The sequence below is a fragment of the Tarenaya hassleriana genome, unplaced genomic scaffold (assembly GCF_000463585.1).
Source record: "Tarenaya hassleriana unplaced genomic scaffold, ASM46358v1 Cleome56, whole genome shotgun sequence".
NCBI lineage: Eukaryota > Viridiplantae > Streptophyta > Magnoliopsida > Brassicales > Cleomaceae > Tarenaya > Tarenaya hassleriana.
The window spans coordinates 502,772-525,353 of NW_010968188.1; the positions used below are offsets into that span (position 1 = coordinate 502,772).

General features: G+C 38.9%; 5 protein-coding genes across 6 annotated transcripts; 2 read left to right on the forward strand and 3 right to left on the reverse strand.

The window, feature by feature from the left end:
• The first annotated feature begins 5,893 nt into the window (after positions 1 to 5,893).
• Positions 5,894 to 10,743, forward strand: LOC104798674 (CBL-interacting serine/threonine-protein kinase 8). Of its 2 annotated transcripts, XR_769480.2 has the most exons (15): positions 5,894 to 6,347; positions 6,598 to 6,660; positions 6,777 to 6,848; positions 7,016 to 7,123; positions 7,204 to 7,278; positions 7,397 to 7,450; positions 7,533 to 7,658; positions 7,779 to 7,868; positions 8,170 to 8,292; positions 8,446 to 8,565; positions 9,042 to 9,158; positions 9,259 to 9,315; positions 9,401 to 9,475; positions 9,736 to 9,887; positions 10,219 to 10,743. XR_769480.2 is itself a non-coding variant. In XM_010520849.2 (14 exons), exons 1-14 carry the CDS (start codon positions 6,189 to 6,191, stop codon positions 9,835 to 9,837), a joined length of 1,341 nt encoding a protein of 446 aa, XP_010519151.1. In that variant the 5' UTR covers positions 5,895 to 6,188; the 3' UTR covers positions 9,838 to 10,005. The 2 variants fall into 2 exon arrangements, 1 of the variants encoding a protein (XP_010519151.1); XM_010520849.2 differs by lacking the exon at positions 10,219 to 10,743 and having other exon boundaries at positions 5,895 to 6,347; positions 9,736 to 10,005.
• LOC104798673 (pentatricopeptide repeat-containing protein At2g22070-like) lies at positions 9,925 to 12,230 on the reverse strand. Its single transcript, XM_010520847.1, has 2 exons — positions 11,882 to 12,230; positions 9,925 to 11,772 (listed from the first exon to the last, which is right to left on the reverse strand). The coding sequence occupies exon 2, from the start codon at positions 10,909 to 10,911 to the stop codon at positions 10,195 to 10,197; it is 717 nt and encodes a 238-aa protein (XP_010519149.1). The 5' UTR covers positions 10,912 to 11,772; positions 11,882 to 12,230; the 3' UTR covers positions 9,925 to 10,194.
• On the reverse strand, positions 10,913 to 12,194 carry LOC104798686 (pentatricopeptide repeat-containing protein At4g18520-like). Its single transcript, XM_010520862.1, has 2 exons — positions 11,224 to 12,194; positions 10,913 to 11,126 (listed from the first exon to the last, which is right to left on the reverse strand). The coding sequence occupies exons 1-2, from the start codon at positions 12,192 to 12,194 to the stop codon at positions 10,913 to 10,915; spliced, it is 1,185 nt and encodes a 394-aa protein (XP_010519164.1).
• Positions 12,231 to 12,853: 623 nt separating the features above from the next.
• On the reverse strand, positions 12,854 to 17,168 carry LOC104798675 (serine hydroxymethyltransferase 2, mitochondrial-like). Its single transcript, XM_010520851.1, has 16 exons — positions 16,999 to 17,168; positions 16,850 to 16,900; positions 16,649 to 16,735; positions 16,252 to 16,373; positions 15,986 to 16,062; positions 15,742 to 15,866; positions 15,542 to 15,634; positions 15,264 to 15,356; positions 14,969 to 15,164; positions 14,726 to 14,832; positions 14,509 to 14,574; positions 14,301 to 14,378; positions 13,733 to 13,844; positions 13,443 to 13,553; positions 13,152 to 13,322; positions 12,854 to 13,040 (listed from the first exon to the last, which is right to left on the reverse strand). Exons 1-15 carry the CDS (start codon positions 17,095 to 17,097, stop codon positions 13,177 to 13,179), a joined length of 1,563 nt encoding a protein of 520 aa, XP_010519153.1. The 5' UTR covers positions 17,098 to 17,168; the 3' UTR covers positions 12,854 to 13,040; positions 13,152 to 13,176.
• Positions 17,169 to 20,840: 3,672 nt separating this feature from the next.
• On the forward strand, positions 20,841 to 21,878 carry LOC104798687. The gene has a single exon (XM_010520863.1). It carries the CDS (start codon positions 20,841 to 20,843, stop codon positions 21,876 to 21,878), a length of 1,038 nt encoding a protein of 345 aa, XP_010519165.1.
• Positions 21,879 to 22,582: the final 704 nt, after the last annotated feature.

Below are 22,582 nucleotides of genomic sequence, written 5' to 3' on the forward strand. Positions count from 1 at the left end.
AGATAGGTCGGATTTAAGTCGTTCGGCTTAAATCGCTTGGTACTAACGTTATAGATTGACCTGTATCTAGATGGTTCATCTTCCAAAACATAAAGGCCATTAAACTGGTAACCCTTACCATAGAATAAATCGCCTCTATAAATGGATATACATTTGTTCTCAATAACAAATCTGAAACCATCCGAGTCTAAACATGAAATCGATATAATGTTCCTGCTGTTGGCAGGTACAAAATAACAATCATGCAACTCCAATACAAGGCCAGAAGGTAAAGTGAGATCGTAAGTCCCGATGGTTAATGCAGCAACTCTTGCTCCATTCCCGACGCGGAGATCTTCTTCTCCCTTCGCCAATTGTCTACTTCCTCGAAGTCCTTGCACATTTCCACAAATGTGCGAGGCAAATCTGTTGGGTTTCCTGGGATCTCATGAGCGAATCCTATTCCTAAGAGATCGATTCTAGGGTTTGCGCAGCGGATGTAAAACAAAATTATAGAACCCTAGAACCATGCTGCTATTGAAATCGTAGAAACGTTAAGAACGCTTACCTCAATCGATCCGGGGCCTGTCTCTATCGATGAATCGTTCTGATCACGAAAGGCAGGAAGATTACCTCGCCCTCTACACGTATCCACACCTCGGGATGGATTCCAACGGTTGGAACTTGTCTGCTAGGACTCGAATCTCTATTCGATATGTGCACTTTCAGAAAACAAGACTTAGAACTTGTTTTTGGATCTCCAAAAACTCACACTTTTCTGCAAAAGTCGGCTGTTCTTCGTCTCTAACTGATTAGGGTTTTAATCTCTATCTTATATAGTGATTTAACCCTAATTTCGGTTTAATTTTCGGAAAACCGGAACCCGGAACGGACGGTCCAGAAAAGCACTGGGACCGTCCGTTCCAGTGTGTAGAACGGACGGTCTGCCTAAAACGTGGACCGTCCGTTCCACCACGTAGAACGGACGGTCTGCGTGCTAATGTGGAACGTCCGTTCCAGTCTCCAGAACGGACGGACCACACGTCTGGACCGTAGGGTCTGGACCGTCCGTTCCGAACCTTTCGGTCCGTCCGGTCTGGACCCTTCCGCCTCGGTTTTCCGTCGTTTTCTCTCGTGTATTCGTCCTTCCCTGCGTGTGTGACCCTGTAGGCTCATTCGACATAGCAGTATAGTCCGAAATCTCTATTCCGGATGTACAAGTCATAGGCGGTCTCTAGCAAGACACTATGACTACCTATCTCGAATAGAGTTTGTTCGTGATCTTTACGAACGCCAGAGATTATTCCGGTTGATGATCCTTTTGTATCATGATATCATATGTCGAATATAAGGCATGAACACGCCACCTTATCTGATTCGACTGCTTTCTCGTTCACTGAGTTCGACTGTCTGAAATAGACGACGTTCGTCTATAGTGCGGTCACACATTTCTACAGTCTCGCTCACACGAGGGGCCCAGCGATATCTCTCTCTTTTACGAGAGGTACAAATCTCGTCTTGACTATCTACAATCCAGCACATGATTCGTTTCGTACGTGATACACGCCTTTATAGTCCTCCTGTTACGCAGGACGTTTGACGTATTCAAAGCACGCAACTCCTCATGTTGGATTCTGTAGATATCTCAGGTCTTAGGATCCAATCATGGAACCGCCATATGAGATTCAAGTCATGACGCTAGTCCATGTGACAATCTCATGCGGGTCAATCCAGTATTCCGTTCTCCAACGAATACCTATGATTGTGATCGTATCCAATATCTATGATCATCTATATGATCATCAATCACACATCATACTAGTCTTATTATGTCGTTATTCCCATAACGACACAAGACTAGGGAGTTTAGTATCATTCATAATGATACACAGATTTCATAACAGATCTAGTATGCTAGAACATGTAATGAATCAAATACTCTCATATAAACCATAGAAAGTATCAATACATCGAATGTATCTTAACAAAGCTCATAAACAGTACATCATAGAGCACTAAACCAACACATACGTGTGAAAAATCTGGTTCAATTCATCTGTTGAGGGCTAAAATAAGGTCTATACACTGTAAGACTGTATAGTTTTATTTTATATGAACGTTTTAGAGGCGGATGAAACAACTAATTTACGAACACAAAGTTAGATTGGTCCAAAGTGTTTCTAAAATACTACTATCACTTATGAGATTCGTTTTATGATTATAGTTTTCGATCGGATAATGATCATAAACTTTCGACCGCAATTTCTTTTCCAAACCTTTTCTTTGGTCGTACATTACGCTCTGAAAGTTTTGAATTCTCGAAATTTGCTCAGTGTGACCAGTGTGACCATCGGGACATGCATACGTGTGAAAATTTTGGTTCAATTGATTTATTGAAGACTAAAATAAGGTTTATACACTGTAAAACTGTATAATTTCATTTTATATGAACGTTTTAGAGGCGGATGAAATAACTAATTTACGAACACAAAGTTACATTGGTCCAAAGTGTTTCTAAAACACTACTATCACTTATGAGATTCGTTTTATGATCATAGCTTTCGATCGGATAATGCTCATCAACTTTTGATCGCGATTTCTTTTCCAAATATTTTCTTTGGTCGTACATTGTGCTCTGAAAGTGTTGAATTCTCGAAATTTGCTCGGTGTGACCATCAGGACATGCATACGTGTGAAAAATCTGGTTCAATTCATCTGTTGAGGACTAAATAAGGTCTATACACTGTAAAACGGTATAATTTCACATTATAAGAACGTTTTAGAGGCGGATGAAACAACTAATTTGCAAACACAAAGTTACATTGGTCCAAAGTGTTTCTAAAACACTACTATCACTTATGAGATCCGTTTTATGATCATAGCTTTCGATCAGATAATGCTCATCGACTTTCGACCGCGATTTCTTTTCCAAACCTTTTCTTTGGTCGTACATTATGCTCTGAAAGTATTGAATTCTCGAAATTTGCTCAGTGTGACCTGTGTGACCACTGTTGAGGGCTAAAATAAGGTCTATACACTGTAAAACTGTATAATTTCATTTTATATGAATGTTTTAGAGGCAGATGAAACAACTAATTTACGAACACAAAGTTACATTGGTCCAAAGTGTTTCTAAAACACTACTATCACTTATGAGATTCGTTTTATGATAATAGCTTTCGATCGGATAATGATCATAAACTTTCGACCGCGATTTCTTTTCCAAACCTTTTCTTTGGTCGCAAATTACGCTTTGAAAGTGTTGAATTCTCGAAATTTGCTCAATGTGACCTGTGTGACCAGTGTGACCATCGGGACATGATACTTGTGAAAAATCTAGTTCAATTCATATGTTGATGGCTAAAATAAGGTCTATACAGTGAAAAACGATATAATTTCACTTTATAAGAACATTTAAGAGGCGAATAAAACGACTAATTGTCGAAAAAAAGTTACATTGGTCCAAAGTGTTTCTAAAACACTACTATCACTTATGAGATTCGTTTTATGATAATGACCTTTGATCGGATAATGTTCATGAACTTTCGAACGCGATTTCTTTTCCTAACCTTTTCTTTGGTCGTACATTACGCTCTGAAAGTGTTGAATTCTCGAAATTTGCTCAGTGTGACCTGTGTGATTAGTGTGACCATCGGGACATGCATACGTGTGAAAAATCTGGTTCAATTCATCTGTTGAGGGCTAAAATCAGGTTTATACACTGTAAAACGGTGTAATTTCACTTTATAAGAACGTTTTAGAGGCGGATAAAACAATTAATTTACGAACACAAAGTCACGTTGGTCCAAAGTGTTTCTAAAACACTATTATCACTTATGAGATTCGTTTTATGATCATAGCTTTCGATCGGATAATGCTCATAAACTTTCGATGATTTATTTTCCGAACCTTTTCTTTGGTTATACATTACCCTATGAAAGTGTTGAATTCTCGAAATTTGCTCAGTTTGACTAGTGTGACCATCGGATAATGTTCATAAACTTTCGGCCACGATTTCTTTTCCAAACTCTTTCTTTAATCGTACATTACGCTCTAAAAGTGTTGAATTCTCGAAATTTGCTTAGTATGACCAGTGTGACCTTCGGGATACTAGTCACACAGATCATAATGAGTAGATTCCCACCATATATAAGCAAAGAAATAAAATAAACTTTAATACAACATAAAATCAAATCAAAGGTTCAAATCGAAACAAGTAAACCAAAGTTTACGATGTAAAATTAAACAAAGTTCAGTCACAAAGATCAGAAATTATCTTCTTTGTTATTTGAATGCGTTTCTTGGTCAGACGATTCCAAATATCGAGTATAGCTTCATCCAAGTACTGCAAAATAACGTAATATATTAATGTGACTAGTGTGACCAGTGTGACCAATATAGATTTTTTTAACAGTGTGACCAACCAGTGTGACCAGTGTGACCAATATGGGTCGCTTCTTGACATTTGGTTCTACTTTTTTTTCTTCTTGTTTCTCTTGATTCGCATCTTCCACAGTGAGTTCTCTAGTCTTTTCCATCTCTTTTTCTTTTTTGACTTGTTTTTTTGTTGTTCTTTTTCTTCTTCATCGACTTCCATCAAAATTATCTCTACTTCTTTGTTTTTTTCTACATTTTCGTCTGATTTACAATCGGGAGATGAAGTTTTCCTTTGATTTTTGTTCGATGGAGAACTTATTTTTGTTTGATTTATAATAATCAGGAAGTTGAGAATTCAAAATAGAGATAATTGTTGAGAAAGACGAAAGAAAGAGAAAGAGAAGAGAGAGAAACTTTTGAATTTTGTTTTAAAAATGATTAAATTTATAGAAAAGTGGAGAATATAGTTGTGCCATGTGTCATTTTTTATAGGGTTATTCTTGTCTTTTGATCAATTTTTTTTTCAAAATCCTAATGGTTTTTAGGGGCAGGTGAAGTCTTTGTAGTAAAATGAAAGTACTTTTGCTATTTTGCCCGACGGATATCATGTTTATTAAAGCAAAGATCTAGACAACATTCAGAATCCTTTTACTTTAAATCTTTCGCCTAAATCGAAATTTATATTATTAAAATATTTTTTATAAATCAAGATGTTCTCCTTACAAATTGAAGATTGAGCTCTTACTAGTTGTAAATTTAAATAGCAATAATAATTAACAGGTTACTCAAAATTGGATTATTCTTCACTCACACTATAGGTATCATTGGAAAAAAAATTATTCCGTCATCTAAAATACATTAACTAATTAATTACGTGTCGTGGACATATATATATATATATATAGACGTTTTTATACGTGTAAACATGAAGGAAAAACCAACAAATAAATAAAAAAAAAAAGAAAAAATTGTAAATATATGAACTTTTATAAAAATATCCAAAAAAATATATGAATTATAAAATTTCCAAATAAATATCTAAACTTTTTAAAATTTTTTTATAAATAACTAAATTTTTAAAAATTTACCAAATAAAACCAAAATCTATTAACGACGTTAAATTTGTAACATAATCCGTCGATAATTGATAATTTACCCGTCAACGAATATTATTTTATTTGGTAAATTTTTAAAAAATTGAATATTTATATAGAAATTTTAAAAAAATTAGATATTTATTTGAAAATTTTATAGTTTAAATATTTATTTAAGACTTTTATAAAAGTTAGAAATATTTATATTCTATTTTTTCTAAATAGAATAATATGAATTTTTTCACTTAATATAGGATTTAAAAGTTTGCAAGGTTTTCCGGCTATTAGTCGATTGAGCCACATTTCTTTGTCAAAAACACATCTCTCTCCTTTCCCACCAAATCCTCAAAAACCCAGAATCTTCTTTATTTTTTTTTCTTTTGAAGAAATATATTTCTTCCACGACGAGGTCTTTGCAGTTTTCAGACAGGCTTCCGTCAAACAGGAATTTTCCCAGAAAATCTTATTTGTATCTGAGAATCCCTGGGAATATTTTATACCTTTCTTCCATTTTGCGACATTCCTATTGATCGAGAGCTTTCCCTTTTAGGCTGTACAACAATCTTTCCGTCTCTATAGCTTCAGTTTTAGTTTTTCTTTTTCTTTTGTCAAAGTCGAAGAAAGCAAAAAGCTTTCTGCTTGCCGAACTTTCTGTGAGCTTGTTTTCTCCGAGAAAATCTCTCTCTCTCTCGGAATGCGGAGAAATTTAGGGAAAAGAAGGGATTTTGGGTAGCTGAGATGGTGGTGAGGAAGGTGGGAAAGTACGAAATCGGTAGGACGATCGGCGAAGGAACCTTCGCGAAGGTGAAGTTCGCGCAGAACACTGAGAGCGGAGAGAGTGTCGCCATGAAAGTTGTCGATCGGAGCACCATCATCAAGCGCAAGATGGTCGATCAGGTTGCCCTTTGTTCTTCTCTCGTCAGGCTGTTTGTTTTCCGGGAAAAAAAATGTTTGGATTCTCGGAGTTGGGAAAAGGGTTTATGTACGATTGCAGAATTCGAAATCGTGGATAAGATTAGGAGCTTTTTCATTTCGACCCTATTAGACGAACTGCTAAGAAGATGAGGATTTCTTTCGTTATTCGATTCCGACCAAACTGTGGAAACAGTCTTTGAACTGGTTTTTTCTCTCGTTGTTGGGTTTGCAGATTAAGCGAGAAATATCAATCATGAAGCTTGTTCGTCATCCTTACGTTGTTCGTCTCCACGAGGCAAGCCCTGTTTCATACTTCATGACATGTTTCTTGAACAACACAGAAAACTTTGATCTGTTTGCTAATGGATTGCACTTCGCCATGAATGATGGATAATGGTTTTTGATCTGCAGGTTCTTGCAAGCCGCACTAAGATCTATATAATCCTGGAGTACATTACAGGTGGTGAACTGTTTGATAAAATAGTGAGTAGCTCAACTCGTGATTTACGGCTCAAGTTCCTCAGGTTTTTAGATGATTTGTTTTTGTTGAAATTTAGATGATTTGTTGCTGTTGCGGTTCTTGTTTTTTTCCCTTGCGTTTTGTGTTTAGAGAAAGGTTTTTAATTTGCTGATTCGGGTTGTGGCTGCAGGTTCGCCATGGACGTCTTAGTGAAGCAGAAGCTCGGAAATACTTTCAACAGCTTATTGATGGAGTCGATTACTGTCACAGTAAAGGGGTTTACCACAGAGATCTAAAGGTTCTTATTATCAAGAATCGGTGAGATTTTCACTCTCCATTTGTTCATATTTCTGATTGTTTGTGTTTTTTTCACTGCAGCCGGAAAATCTTCTCCTGGATTCCCAAGGGAATCTAAAGATATCCGATTTTGGTCTCAGTGCATTGCCCGAGGAAGTAAGAAACCAAGAAAGAGTTATACCCGTCGTTTTTTTCCTCCTTTTTTACCTCAAATCACGCTTGATTTCAATCGTTATAGTAACAAAATCGTCTGATATTGTGCGTTGATCTCAAGGGAATTACACTACTTAAGACAACATGTGGAACACCGAATTATGTGGCTCCTGAGGTAAATCATACTCATCATGTTTCGGACAGATAACGATAGCCTTTGGATCGCGGGTCATTTCAGTTCGTGCTTCTGTCCGTAGGTTCTCAGTCACAAGGGTTATAATGGCGCAGTCGCAGATGTTTGGTCTTGTGGAGTCATCCTCTATGTTCTTATGGCAGGATTCCTTCCATTTGATGAACTTGATCTCACAACTTTATACAGTAAGGCATGGATCTCTGTTTTTTCCTTTTTGTGCTGTCTGATGATCTCTTTTTTTTTGTTCTGTACTTTCTATCTGAGACGGTTTTTCTTCTGTCTTTCTTTTATTCTGCTCACGAGTTTGCAGATCGATAGAGCAGAATTCTCTTGCCCGTCTTGGTTTCCATTGGGAGCGAAGTCCTTGATTCATAGAATTTTGGATCCAAATCCTCAAATGGTAAGTTCTCGATTTTCCTTGAAATCTCTGGTTTTATACCCTTTTTTCCGGCTCCAACTTCTGTAATGTGCTGATATCTTGACTTGTACATGGAACAAAAGATAGAAGTCTGGTTTTTTGTCGACGATTTCAATAACCGAATTATTTTGTTTTGATCTATCATCAGAAAGATATGTTGCATCACATGATGGATGAAGTGTCACATGATGTACTCTTTTTCATCTGCAGTTGCAAGAAGCTTTATATACACTTTGGCGTTTTTACTAAATCTTTCTTTCTTTCTCTCATCTGTGTTTTGCAGAGAATTACGATTGCTGAAATCAGAAAAGATGAATGGTTCCGAAAGGATTACACTCCTGTTCAACTTCTTGATTATGAACATGTCGATCTCGATGATGTGTATGCGGCTTTCGATGATCCTGAGGTAAGCTTCTGTTGCCACATATCTTTTCGGTTTTTTTCATCGTTTGATTTTGTTCACTCCTTTGTATAATCAAAGTTATATATATTTAACAAGATTTTGTTTCTTTCTTGTACCTGCGGTTCGATTTCACGTATCGATAGTCTACATCTGCAGGAACAGAGAACCGATGGACATAGCGGAAACGAGGACACTGGTCCTTTGTTTCTCAACGCCTTTGATCTGATCGTTCTATCTCAGGGACTTAACCTTGCAACGTTATTCGACCGTGGGAAGGTACTACCCTTGGAAAAACCCGAGCCATTTCCTTTCTTCTGTGTTATTGAATGCGTGTATGGGTTTCTCGTTTTCCTTTGATAGCAATACCACTGTAAATGTGGGTACGAGTCGGATACCCGAAAAATTTAGACTACCCGAATTTGTATGTGAAGGTCTCGGATATCATAATGTGATACCCGTTTTCATACATGAGAGTCTTGGGTCCCTAAATTATGGGTGTTCGACAAAAATGTTCAAGTATTTGTGTATATCCGAATCCAAAATTACTGTATATGTCATTTGTTAATATACACGGGTATCCGTTGGTATCTTTCATCAATTTTTAATTGTTTGTACCTGCACCCGTATCCATTGGATGGACAATAAAAAATATCCGCCCTTTACCCGTGAATGACCGGGTACCCGAAAATCGAGTATTAATGCCTTCGTGTTATGCTTTGCTGCATAAGTTTTCTTTGCATTTTGGTTGACAGGATTCCATGAAGTATCAGACTCGGTTTGTCTCTCATAAGCCAGCAAATGTTGTTCTATCGAGCATGGAAGTCGTCGCACAATCTATGGGTTTTAAAACACACATTCGTAATTACAAGGTAAGATTTCCGAGCTCCTTCTCGGCTCGATTTTGTTTTGTTCGTATTTCCGTCACGTAGAAAGCTTTAAAAGTTTCTCGAAAATTTCTTTCTCGTCCAGATGAGAGTGGAAGGACTGTCCATGCGCAAGACGTCTCATTTCTCCGTCATCCTGGAAGTAACTTCTCGTCTCGTCTCTTAGAGTTCATACCTTTCTTCACTTAGTCCATATCCATCTCATGAAATCATTACTTTTCCGAAAGGTCTTCAAAGTTGCGCCGCCGTTTTTTATGGTAGATCTTCAGAAAGCTTCCGGAAACGAAGATGAATACCTCAAGGTTAGTTTTTTGTTTCCCGTATTCGGTTGTATATTTACAATGTTGTGAAATCTCTTACCAGCGCCGTCCATGCGACAACATTTCTTCTCAGCATGGAATCAAATACTTTCTGTGCGTTTTCCATGGATCCACATTTCCCGTAAACGTTCACAAGAGAAGTCGAAATGAATAGATCTTGATGGGTACCGGATTTCATGATGTGGGCATGAACTGCTTCAGCGTTGATTTGTACAAAGTAAAGGCCGGTTTATGTCTCGCAGTTCTACAAGACGTTTTGTAGCAACCTCGACGACATCATTTGGAAGCCCCCGGATGAATCTGGAAGAACCCGAGTCGCGAAATCCAAGAGTAAAAGACGTTGAAAGCCTGTGCCTTTATGCAAGGCACCTGGAGGAGTATACTAAAAAAGACGGTAACTGCTATAATTTTTACTACGTAAGACGAGTAAAAAACCGAAAGCATGTGTTGGCATTTCTTGTTTGGTCCTGAACCCTAAACCCTTTTTGCATACACGTAAATTTTCCTTTCCCCTTCTGCATTTACTTACTGGTAATGTTAGAATGAAAACGTACAAGAGTGTTGAATGGATACACAATGGGAGTTTTTCTTTTAATAGAACTGACCTGTTTTGATGAAGAAGAAATGAAGTGTTTCTCCTTTTGCTGTGTAACTTCTCAGCTCTTCTTATGTGCTAACACTTTAAACAGTTCTTTGTCTGGTTACATGGCTTTCAAATTCCGCAGAAAAATGGAGACGAACGTTTCCCCGCACGAGCAATGCCCGTCTACGAATCTGTGAAGCCGTTTGCTGTCTCGGATAACGATGGTTCTACCAGTAAGCATCGACACCATCTTCATAAAACTATGGCTATCACTGCACATGTTCACGCTTTTCACGATCCTTATTACCGCAGCCTCTGGTGTGGATAACAGTCCTAACCCGAGAGCCAACTTCTCGCTGTCATATACGACGGCAGAAGTGGAGATCTTCCTCTCGTTCTCGCCTTCGACTGTCTCTAGCTCATTTACCCGCTGAATCTCGGGTCCATTCGTCTGGGCCTTCTCTAAGCATTTGTATATCTCCTCGCTCCGAGAATGCGTCCGATCATCGGGTCTGAACGAATGAACCTTGTCTTTGACGGTGATCCAACTCCAATTCTCTTTCGTTGCGACGTTCTCATCGTTGATCAGTGCCTCCAATCTCGAGACCTCTTCAAGCTTTTCGGCCGATAAATATGTGTTCAATAACAAGGCGTACGTTTCGGGCTCTTTCGGTTTGAGTTTGAGAAGCTCCTCAGCTGCATGAAAAGCTAGTTCCGTATTTCCTTGAGCTCTGCAACCAACGAGAATTACCGACCAAATGTACTCGTTCGGTTGGAGATTCATGGAGTTGATGAATTCAAGGGCTTCTTCTATCCGACCCGATCTAACGAACATTTCAATGATACATCCGTAATGTCCAAGCCGATAAAACGCCCGTGAAGGTTATCTCATTCGGTGTAACTCCATTCTTTCTCATCTCGTCGAACAGTTTTAACGCTCTATTGGATTTCCCACGGCTTGCCAATCCCGAAATCATTGACGTCCAAGATATCAATGTCTTCGTTGACATCTCTGTGAAGGCTTTACTCGCATTTTCTATGCTTCCGCACCTATTGTACATGTTCACCAGAGCCGTTCCCACAACTACTTCTGACAAAAACCCGGTTTTAATCGCTTGAGAATGGATCTGCTCTTGAAAATGTATACAGATCGGGTCTCAAATCCGAACGTTGTAGGTTTAGGAATATCCTCAAAGCCTCAGTTCCGCTTCCATGTGTCGAGAGATCATCGTCACTAGTTTCCATTATCCGGGCATGGCCTGCGATTAGAGCATTCCATGTCACTAAGCTAGCTGAACCGATTCCATCAAAGAGCTTCTCGGCCTCCATCGTCAATCCGCATTTCAGGTATAGATACATGAGCGAGTTTTTAACCCGTAAGTTCGAGTCGAATCTGAGTTTCGTACTCAGTGATTGCAGCTGCGATCCTATGCCAAGATATGACATGGTGCAGCACAAGCTCAACACGACGGTGACTGTGAACTCGTTAGGTGCAACTCCCTCGGCCAACATTTCGAGAAATAATCTCAATCCTTTTAGAGATTTGCCATTTCTTCCGCAGGCAGAGATCACTGCAGTCCATGAAACCACATTCTTTTCCCAGATCTTCTGAAACGCAGTGGCAGCAGAATCCAAGTGGCCATGGCTCGAGTATAGGCTGCAAAGCGAGTTTCCGACGCTTGTTTCATCTTCAATCCTATATTTAATAACATACCCATGAATTTGTTTCCCCAATTCTAGAGAATTCAAAAGAGAAGAAGCGCTCAAAACTGCTCCTAGAGTGAAATTTGTCGGATAAGACCCACCTTTGAGCAGATCCTGAAACACACTGATCGCGGTCTCTGGTTGGGAATTCTGAACATAACCCGTTACCAGCGCCGTCCATGCGACAACATTTCTTCTCAGCATGGAATCAAATACTTTCTGTGCGTTTTCCATGGATCCACATTTCCCGTAAACGTTCACAAGAGAAGTCGAAATGAATAGATCTTGATGGGTACCGGATTTCATGATGTGGGCATGAACTGCTTCAGCGTTGGAAAGTGAAACCTGGTCTATGCATTCCTGTAGGAGAGGGACATAAAACGAAGACTCGACCTTCGTGCTTTCTTTTATCATAGGCAAAGCTTCTCGGAAATCAGGCGATCCCTTGGATTCCTAAGAAGATGAGGATTTCTTTCGTTATTCGATTCCGACCAAACTGTGGAAACAGTCTTTGAACTGGTTTTTTCTCTCGTTGTTGGGTTTGCAGATTAAGCGAGAAATATCAATCATGAAGGTCTTCGAGACAGTAGCTTTTGGGGCTGACACAACAGATCAAGCACAGAATCAGATGGAATTAGAATAGAAATACATTGACATCAGACGAAGAACCAATTCATTCTTCTTTCCTACATAATCCAGTTCGAGGTCGAGACAAAAGATCCAAACAGAGAATTTGGTTACCTTGTCTGGAGAAGGAACCAGTTTCTTCTGGGTATCGACGTGGAGTCTGAGAGTGCAACGAAGGGAGAACATAGGAAGACAAGAAGCCATGAAAAGGGGAAGAAGTTCAAGGAGAGTGGGAAACACACTTACCTCTGACAAAGGGGAATCAATCAGCCATCTATCTTCTGCTTCATCCGTTTCTGGATAATATTGTTAGTGGAGGAGAGTGATGGCGCTAAACCTGAACGCTGTCGTTTTATCTCAATGGCACCTGCTAACCCTCTTTCCTACTCGGAGGTTCTACAACAAAAAATAGTCCCCACCACATGAAGAAACTTGACAGACCATAATAAACGAACCTGTTTGACGACAGAACATGCCAGACTGTCGTAAATATGGATTTTGATTGCAATGAATCGACAAATCTTTGGTCTGCTGTGTTACATTTAGATTTTTTGATGGAGAAAATGAAACAAACAACAGGCGGGACAGGCAGCGAAAAGGACTATGGAATCTTCCACTCTTCGACATAGACCTCTGCAATAAAAATTTGGATAATCAAGATCAATAAGCGATGCATATGTCTGTATTTATCTCTCTATCTATATATATATGTGTGTAATGATACAAGCATTCACATATATATACCTAGTAATATAACATGTTGATGGATTTAGTCTTTGTATTTCATTGTCTCCTTCTCAAACCCGACAGTCGGAAATTGCTTCGCGTACTCTTCAACTTCCTCGCGGAGCTTTCTGATCTCTGATTGGAATCGCTCATTCTGCATCGTTGCAACGAAATCCTTCAACTTTATTCCTGCATTCGATTATGGATTTCACAAATAAATCCTTACGAGCAAAATTTAAGCAAGGAGTAAAGATAAAAACAAAAAGAGACTGGCTTTTGTGTTTAACAAATGGAAGGAAAAAAAATTACCTTGAGTCTCAGACTTGATCTTCAAGGCCAACTTCACAGCTGCATCAAAGAAATCAGCTACTCTCGCGAAATCTTCTTCGACAAATCCTCTAGAAGTGAGAGCCGGCGTTCCTTTAAAACCATGGGAAGAAGGTGGGCATTAAAATTATATCGATTTTACAGTCTCTAAGGTAAGAAAACTCGATGAAATAAACATTGGTTATGGTTTAAACTAGCAATGCCCAGAAAAAATAAGCAATAAAAATCCAAGAATTTGACAATGTAGACCAAGAAATCATTTTTAGTCTTACCCATACGGATGCCACCTGGAACCATGGCAGAAACATCGCCTGGGACGGTATTCTTGTTTGCCGCTATATGTACAGATTCTAAGACTTTCTCAACTCTCGATCCATCTATTCCCTACAAAACCAAGTTCCCAAGAAGAGATCAGTACAAAATAGCGTATCACCAGCAGAAAATTAGCACCACTATAGCTGCTTAATGAGCTTTCACAATTTTACCAAATAAATGATATCTTTGTTGATTATAGGAAAAGAAATTAACTCGTCTACCCGAAAACAATTAGCTCAAGGCATTTGAATACATTAACTAGTTTTTCAATCTGTTACAAGCTCTTGTTGATAAAATGACACATAGACTACCCAATAAAAAAAAAGAACACAAGAACCCATCATTGTTACTTTTTCTGTGCAACATTCCGTTTCAGGATTCAAGTTATTTCCGTCCTTCCATTAAAGCCAGAAAAGATCAGCCACTTTCCTTTGCAAACTCGTAGTGTCGCAGCAAACATTATTTGATTTTCTCATCCATGCCTCACGGGGTAAAGACAGAAAAGGATCTTTGCAAGAGCGATACCTTATTTCTCAGATTCACGAGGACTAGGTGGTTAGCAGTTCCTCCAGAGACCAAGTCATATCCTTTCTCAAGCAAAGTCTGAAGGTACATGTCATTTGAAGGATACACAGTGAGATGGTTATAGTAAAGTTCATTGCATATAGATGACAGTATAAACGAGGCATATCAATTTATTATTCAAATTTGAGAGTGTACGACCACATCTCACCTGAGCGAACTTTGAGCAGTTCACGAGAACTTGTTCCTGGTAAGCCTTGTACTCGGGTGTTTTAACCTGTAATTAGAGAAATTAATAAGTCGGAATGTGCATGAACTAAGCCAAGAATATAAACAGGAAAGCGTCATGAGATCCTAATCAAAAAGCACATATGAGACTAGAGAACATATTTTTAAGGAAATGATACTAAATAGTCAAGTGAGTAAACCTGCTTCAGTGCAACGGCAAGACCAGATATAGTGTGGTTGTGTGGACCACCTTGCAGTCCAGGAAAAACAGCCTGGTTAATTTTGTCTTCAAAGTCATACATTTCCTGCAAGACAGATTCAAAATAACATACAGACAAATTCGTTAAAATCTGGATTCAGTCCGAAACTATATGATGCATCAGTTCTATGGAATAACCATATTGAACATCACCTTGTCCAATATATAGGGAGTTGAAACTCACCTCTTTCTTGTTTGTTGATCCCCTTCACCCCTTTCCGGAAAAAGATCATAGCCCCGCGTGGACCTCGAAGCGATTTGTGGGTTGTAGTTGTGACAACATCCGCATACTCGAAAGGAGAAGGAATCACACCAGCAGCTACCAACCCACTAATATGTGCCATATCAGCCAACATAAATGCCTTTTGCTTATCACAGACCTGCAAATTCATCAGATATCATCTTGTAACTGAAAAGAATGCGCCTTAAAATTTTCACAACATGCAACAGCGGTGGTTGCATGGGAAAAAAAGATTTACCTTGCGTATACGAGCGTAATCATAAAGACGAGCATAAGCACTTGCACCAGCAACAATAAGCTTGGGTCTGAAAAGCACAGCACTTTTTTCCATCTGCAAGTAATTATATCAGAACGAATCAAACTTCGCCTCCAGAATTGTTGAGGAAATACCGCGACAAAACAGAATAGCTTAAACGTGAAGGCCAACCTGTATTTATGTGAAAACCCAATTTCTCAATGCAATAGTACATAGATGGAATATGGATAGGCATTATGCTGGGTATCCAGCTATCTAACCTGGTCATAATCAATGTAACCGGTGTTCTCATCCAATCTGTATGGCATTGTCTCAAAGAATATGGATACAGCAGAGATTTTCTTCGTGTCAGTCTGTATAACAGAAATAAAAAGATGAATAAAAATCATCTTAAGAATGAGAAAGGAAGCCCATGACTGAGATCAATAAAGATAAAATATCTTTAAAGAATTCCAAGCACCTGGTAACCGTGAGAAAGATGTCCACCGTGAGGTAGATCAAGTGCCATGATCCTTTCATGAGGCTTCAGCAGTGCAGTATAAACTTGAAAGTTAGAAGGAGATCCTGACAAAGACTGCACATTGACTGCAAAAAAGAAAGGTCCCGTCATGACCGTAATAGGCATTCGCCTCTGGTGTGGATAACAGTCCTAACCCGAGAGCCAACTTCTCGCTGTCTACCAAAAAAAAAAATCACTCACTCACCTCCCCACTTTGAAGGATCTAACTGAAAAGCTTCTAACGCGCGTTTTTGACATAATGACTCTGCCATGTCAATGTACCTATTGGACAAGAGGCAAAAAGCTTAAGCATATACAACCAACAACACAATGGTAAGAGCTTCGAGAAAGAATAAGCGGGTACTATAAACATAACAGATACTAGTAAGCCGAAGCTTGCTCCTTATCTAACAAGACCAGGGAACAAATCGTCAAACGAACGGAAAAAGAAAAGGAAGGAGATTTCCATACTCGTTTCCTCCGTAATATCGGGCGCCAGGGTATCCTTCACTGTATTTGTTAGTCATCACAGAACCAACAGCTTGCATCACAGAGACAGATGTGAAATTCTCTGAGGGTATAAGTTCAAGTCCCTGAAAATCACATCCACAAGATTCAAAATCAATGAACAGAAAATTCTTCCGTGTTCCCCATTCTTTTGGGTTCATTCGTATTTCGAAACAACAAATTCAGAAGCCAAACCTTCCAAAAGAATTCAAATCAGCACCGTCAACGCCAAAACAGGTAAAGAAAAACACACACACAACCAACATCACTCATGGAATTTCATGACTCCTTCAAATACGAACCCAAAAAGGATAGAAAAAGACACTACATGTTTCTAATTTGCAAGTGCAAATACGCATACCTTCCATTGCCTAGCTTTCTCGAGCTCGATAATATCAGCGATTTCGGGATCAATTTCTTCGAGAGGAGCGTTCAGTTGTTTTATCCACTGAGGGGGGAAAATCACGTTCATCGAATCAAGCTCCAAGCAAAACGTTAAATGCGAAACCAAAAACAATTGATATTTCAATACTATCGGATCCAAGTGCACAAAATCACATACCGTGGCACGAGATTTCTCCGTACCCGCAACAGCCGAGTTCGGCAAAGACGACTGAGCAAAAAAAAGAAAACACACACAAACGAATCAAAATCAAATAAGAACAAAAAATACGAAGAAGATGAGTGATACGAATCAAACGAGGAAATGACCATGAAACGGAGGGAACCGCCATTGGAGGCGGCAAATGAGATCGGATTCTTAACGGAGGAGAATCTGCGAAGAGCCGCCACCGCCATCGTCGCCGTCATCGCTTGCCTCTATCTCTCTCTTTACCTCACAAGCTCTCTTTTCTCTCTCTCGGCTATGCCTCAGAGAAACGATGTTTGGTTGGGGCATTATCAAAAATACCCTTAAAATGCTACTTCTACTTCAAGACCTGGTCACATGTGACCAATGTGACCGAAATATAGTATGGTCACATTTTGATTTTTATCGATTATAACGTTAAATTTATGGTGATCACACTAATTCATTATGTTCATACCTTGTATATCTTACTAATCATTTGATTAAAACATCATAAATTTAACGTTATGAACAATGAGATCAATATGTGACCACACTATATTTCGGTCACATTGGTCACATGGTCACAAGGGTAGGTGTTGAAGTAGAAGTAGCATTTTAAGGGTATTTTTGATATAATACCTGTTTGGTTGGGGAATATTACTCAAATAACCCACTTCGGTCGCAGCAATTTCAGTGTACACCACCGAAAAAAAAAAAAAAATTTGCGAACTTATTACGACTAATATATAACTAATATACAACTTATTACGACTAATAAACTATTCTTATTTTAGTTGTATATTAGTTATATATTAGTCGTAATAAGGTCGCAAATTTTTTTTTTTTTTTCGGTGGTGCGACCCAAGTGGGTTATTAGGGTTAAAACCCAGTTTAAAACCAGTTTGGTTGATGTGAGCAAAAGGTGGGGAATTTTAATCAAATGAGCACTTTGGTGGCACCTATTTCACGTGTACACCAGAAAAAATATAACACTTTTTTTTGCGTGAAAAGACGACATTACCCTTAATGAATACGCGATTTTTATCCGTTCGAAAACAACTTCGTTATTACGACTTCGTAATTAATTCTAAATATAGTTACAATTGATTCTAAAAAAGGTGGCAAAAAAATCATCTGTCTTATTTTAATGGTATATCAGTTATATGTTAGTCGTGATAAGGTCACAAAAAATAAAACGAAAAGGGTATTTCGGACTTTTCCAACCGGAAAGTGGATTAAAATTGAAAATTTTTTTTTTTTCCGGCGGTGTACACTGAAATTGTTGCGACCCAAGTGGCCAAGTGGCTTATGTGAGTAATATTCCCAAAAGGTGGCTGGCATTATTATTTATTTATTTTTATGTTGGTGGATCGTTTTTGCTAAGTTCGATCGTTTTTTTTTTCGGTGTGACGTCACTTGACGTAAGACACCATTCGTCTTCGTCACGACTCACGAGTATGCATGCACTACACGGGCCTGAGAATGGGCCGGGTTGTGCCCATTTTGCAGATGGGTAATCCGATCCAATAATAATTTTGTTTGGTTATTTATTTGTTATTTTAATTAAATGTGTTTTATGTGTTATTATTAAGATTATGGTATAAATGGTTAAATCTATTAAAATTATTAATTTATAAGTTTTAATTAGGTAACTATTTTCATTAATATATCATAACCCAATTGATTCAAAACAAATAACACATTAACGAATTCGATATAAAATCTAGTTTATATGATTTTATTTTAAAATAAAAATTTGAATCCTAACTGAATTTAAAAATAACCAAAAAATGAAAATTTATTTTGAAATGAGAAATTTATCAATAAAAATCGAATTCGAATTCGAATCAAAACGGATCAATATGAATCGAAATGAATCTTACGAAGCAAAACGAATAAAACTCGAATCGAAACTAATAGATTCGAATCAAAACGAATTGATTAGAATCAATCCGAAAATGAATCTGATTAATTGTTTTAAAATGATTGGATTAATGACTAATCCAACCATGTAATGTTTAACTTGAATGTTGAAACCTATTAAAAACCCAACTGATGGGTCAAAACGGGTGGATCTTTTGCACGATATAACGGTCTTAAAATAAAACAAATTTAAATTCAATTTAAATACGAAAATAATTAAAAAATATATAATAAGTATAATAAATTATTGAGAAAATAAAAAAACACTGAATTTTTCAATTTTGACAAAAAACACTGAACTTTATTTTTTGTCAAATAAACATTACACTTTTTAAACGAATCTAAAAAACACTGAACTTTTTAAGTCATCCAAAAAATCCATGAACTTTTCTGCGATTATCAAAAAATACTGAACTTTTTTAGTGATCCAAAAAATATATGAAATTTTTTCGATTCTAAAAAACTAAGTAAAATAATCTAATGTATTTGTATCTCCTTGTGTCACGTCAATCATTTTATTTATTTTGACAATCATAAAAGAGTTAAGTGTTTGTTTTGTCAAATTTAAAAAGTTTAATATTTATTTGATAAAATAAAAAGTTTAGTGTTTTTGGTCAAAATTTGGAAGTTGAATGATTTTTTTGGATTTTTTCTAATTTATTTAAAAGGTAGTATTTTATCAATAAAAACTGAATAGAATAGAATATAACATAAAAAACAAAAACTATGAACCCTAAAAACTACAGACGTGATTAAAAGAAATTAAGGACAACCTCTGATCATTATGATTGATTAGGGTTTGTCGGCTGTGCAGTCAGATGTAAACCGGTGAATCTCCAACCCCTTGGGAAGAGAGAGAATTTTCTCCATCGCAAGGGTTTTTGTCATAGAGAAACCCTACATTTATCTCTTACCATCAAACCAACCACTAAGAAACACGTTATATTAGATTATTAAAAAACATTTATATTAATATCGCTTAAAACTGTATCAAATTCTCATTTTTTATGATATATGTATATATATGTGTGTCAAATATATAATTAAATGTAAAAGTCGAAGAAAATCTTCGCCCCAAAAAATCGAATTAGACAATGCGCATGCCATTTATATTTTCTCTTAGTACTTAAACTATTTTCTGAATAAAATAAAATCTGAAAGTTTTCAGTGGACTAAATCCAACTCAAGAGAGATGAACTGTCCGTGTTAAGTATCACGTAAGCACAAATACAAAGCACATTCAACAAAAAAAGAGAGTCTAAACTCATACATATATATATATATATATGTGTATATGTATGTATATATATATACGCTCCTCCGCGCATCACCACCTCCCCCTCCGGCCGGCAGCCGGCCGGCCAAATTGACCCCGAAAAATGCCGCCACGCCTTCGTTCCTCCCAAACCCCTCCCTCTCCTGGGATTTTGGGACCCTCCCCCTCTCTTGTGCCTTCTCCCCCTTCCTCCCCTTCGTCGAAGCCCACTGCTTCAGTCGAAGACCCAAATCAGCCCCCACCTCTCTTCTCATCCACCGCTCAGCTATCTCCGACGAAGCCAACGGTTTCGACTGGAAACAACAAGCACTCTTCCTCGCCGAAGCCAAATCTTTCGGTGGAAATCCCTGATTCGGTATGTCTTCCCGCGTTGGAGACCACCGCCCCTATCTCGACTGAGCCCACGGCTCCGGCTACTCTGCCCACTTCCTCCTCCTCCTCCTCCATCGCTCACCTCTCTCCGGCGAGGCCCACTGCATTCAACGGCAGCCCAAATCGCCCTGGTTCTTCCAAGCCGAAACCAAGTGTATCTGCGGCACAACTTAACTCAGTCCTTCCTTCTGAACCGTCATCGCTCATTCGGCGGAGCCCACTGCTCTTTGCGCAAATCGCATAGAAGCCTCCGTTGCCGGTAGAGTTGAACCGAGAAGATCAGTACCCTCCAAATTCCAACAGTCTCCGCAGGAGACCTGGAGCCAGAGAGTTCAAAATTCAATCCAGGTATGCCAACGGGTTGGTAATCCGAAAATCCACCCCAGCGGAATTCCCCTCGTCGAAATTCCTATGGAGTCTTTGGAATCGTCTGCAGAAGAATGGGCAGATTTTGTTGTGGGTCAGTTTTATGGACTACCTCCACCTATGGGAAGAATAATTGGTGTCTCCAATGCTATGTGGTCGCGTAATGGTCCGAAGGTCAGAGTACAAGATGTCGGAAATGGTACCTATCTCTTCAAAATGCCGAATCGCCGCTCCAGAGATCTGGAAATGAGTAGGCAAATTTGGCATGTAGGATCATGCCCTATGTTCGTGTCGGCATGGAGCCCCTATCATATAGCTACGAAGCCAACGCTGACCTCGATCCAAACGTGGGTATCTTTTCGGAATTTACCACACCAGATCTATACCACAGACTGCCTCAACCGGATTGCTACTGCCGTTGGGCGCCCTCTATACCCGGATAAAACAACAGCTGCAAAGGAAAATGTCATGGTTGCCAGGATTCTTATAGACGTCAATTTGCAATGTGTTCCACCAAAAAATGTAGTGGTGACATTACCGGGCGGACAGGAACACATCATCGACATTTACTATGATTGGTTACCTCCTACATGCAGTAAATGCTCGGAACTAGGGCACAACCACAACCATTGCCCTCAATCTCCACCGTCTGTTGCATCTGATCAGCCTTATGAAAGTGAGAAACGGAGGCCTGAATTGCCAGTGTCAGAATCACGACAGGATGAAGCAAGGAAGCAGCAAGGACAGACACGACAGCTCTCCGGCGCCAGGCAATCTGAGCTGGACCAACCACCACAAGTACAGCCATCGGCGGGGGCTCCGTTAGCCACGGCTTCGAACCAACCATCAATGGCAAGTCCGACAGCATCAGTCCAAGATCAGCCGCCAGTGGCGCCTCTGCTGGCCCTAGTATCGGGGACTAGTGGTATCTTAACCACCGACCAAAACCCGACCGAGAACGCGAACACTGTTGCTATAGCCACCCCTGTAACTAGCAAATGCAACCCGACCAAATCAGATAACCAGGGATTTACGGTGGTTACTAGGAAGACTCGTGGCCAAGGGGCCACGAGAAGAATCTGATTTTTCTTTTTTTTTTAAGGATTCCCATGATTTTTGCCTGGAATGTAAGGGGTTTAAATGCCCTAAATAAGAGTTTTTTGACGCGCAAGTGGATAACGGATAATAAGCTTCAGATCGGAGCACTTTTGGAGACTCACATTCATGAAAGGAATGTTGAGAGAATTACAAATGCGATACCAGTGGGCTGGAAACAAGTTTGCCACTTCATGGATCAGAGTTTGGGTAGAATCTGGATAGTATGGGATGCGACAATAAAGGTCATGATATACAACTTCTCCAATCAAGCTGTAACCTGCGGCATAGAGGACAGTCGACGGAATATCAGACTTACAACAACTTTTGTCTATGCAGCCACATCGGTGACTGAAAGAAGGAAACTGTGGGACGAGCTAAAAATCCTTGCTACTTATCAACCACTTCAGCAGTCCCCGTGGATAGTGCTAGGCGACTTTAATCAGATCCTTACCCCCATGGAGAGATCAGATTTTCCATCATCTAGGAATCACCAGCAAGGAATGCAAGATTTTCGTGAGTGCATTGAAGATTCAGACCTATCAGACATGCCATACCGTGGATTGACCTTCACATGGTGCAACAACCACTCCACAGACCCTCTATCAGTAAAGCTTGATCGGGCAATGACAAATGTGAAATGGAAGGAGACTTATCACACAGCGTATGCGGAGTTTACTCCCCCCGGTCAC

Bases quoted from the DNA above. Each gene is read 5' to 3' on its own strand.
- LOC104798674 (XM_010520849.2), top strand. From the start codon at position 6,189: ATGGTGGTGAGGAAGGTGGGAAAGTACGAAATCGGTAGGACGATCGGC. The intron at 9,159-9,258 runs GTAAGATTTCCG...TTTCTCGTCCAG, and splicing joins CACACATTCGTAATTACAAG to ATGAGAGTGGAAGGACTGTC. The intron at 9,316-9,400 runs GTAACTTCTCGT...CTTTTCCGAAAG, and splicing joins ATTTCTCCGTCATCCTGGAA to GTCTTCAAAGTTGCGCCGCC.
- LOC104798686 (XM_010520862.1), bottom strand. From the start codon at position 12,194: ATGATAAAAGAAAGCACGAAGGTCGAGTCTTCGTTTTATGTCCCTCTC. The intron at 11,127-11,223 runs GTATACATTTTC...CATGTACAATAG, and splicing joins TCGGATTTGAGACCCGATCT to GTGCGGAAGCATAGAAAATG.
- LOC104798687 (XM_010520863.1), top strand. From the start codon at position 20,841: ATGGAGTCTTTGGAATCGTCTGCAGAAGAATGGGCAGATTTTGTTGTG.
- LOC104798673 (XM_010520847.1), bottom strand. From the start codon at position 10,911: ATGTTCGTTAGATCGGGTCGGATAGAAGAAGCCCTTGAATTCATCAAC.
- LOC104798675 (XM_010520851.1), bottom strand. From the start codon at position 17,097: ATGACGGCGACGATGGCGGTGGCGGCTCTTCGCAGATTCTCCTCCGTT. The intron at 15,867-15,985 runs GTGAGTGAGTGA...TCTTTTTTGCAG, and splicing joins AGATCCTTCAAAGTGGGGAG to TCAATGTGCAGTCTTTGTCA. The intron at 15,165-15,263 runs GTAAATCTTTTT...ATGAATTTGCAG, and splicing joins ATTACGCTCGTATACGCAAG to GTCTGTGATAAGCAAAAGGC.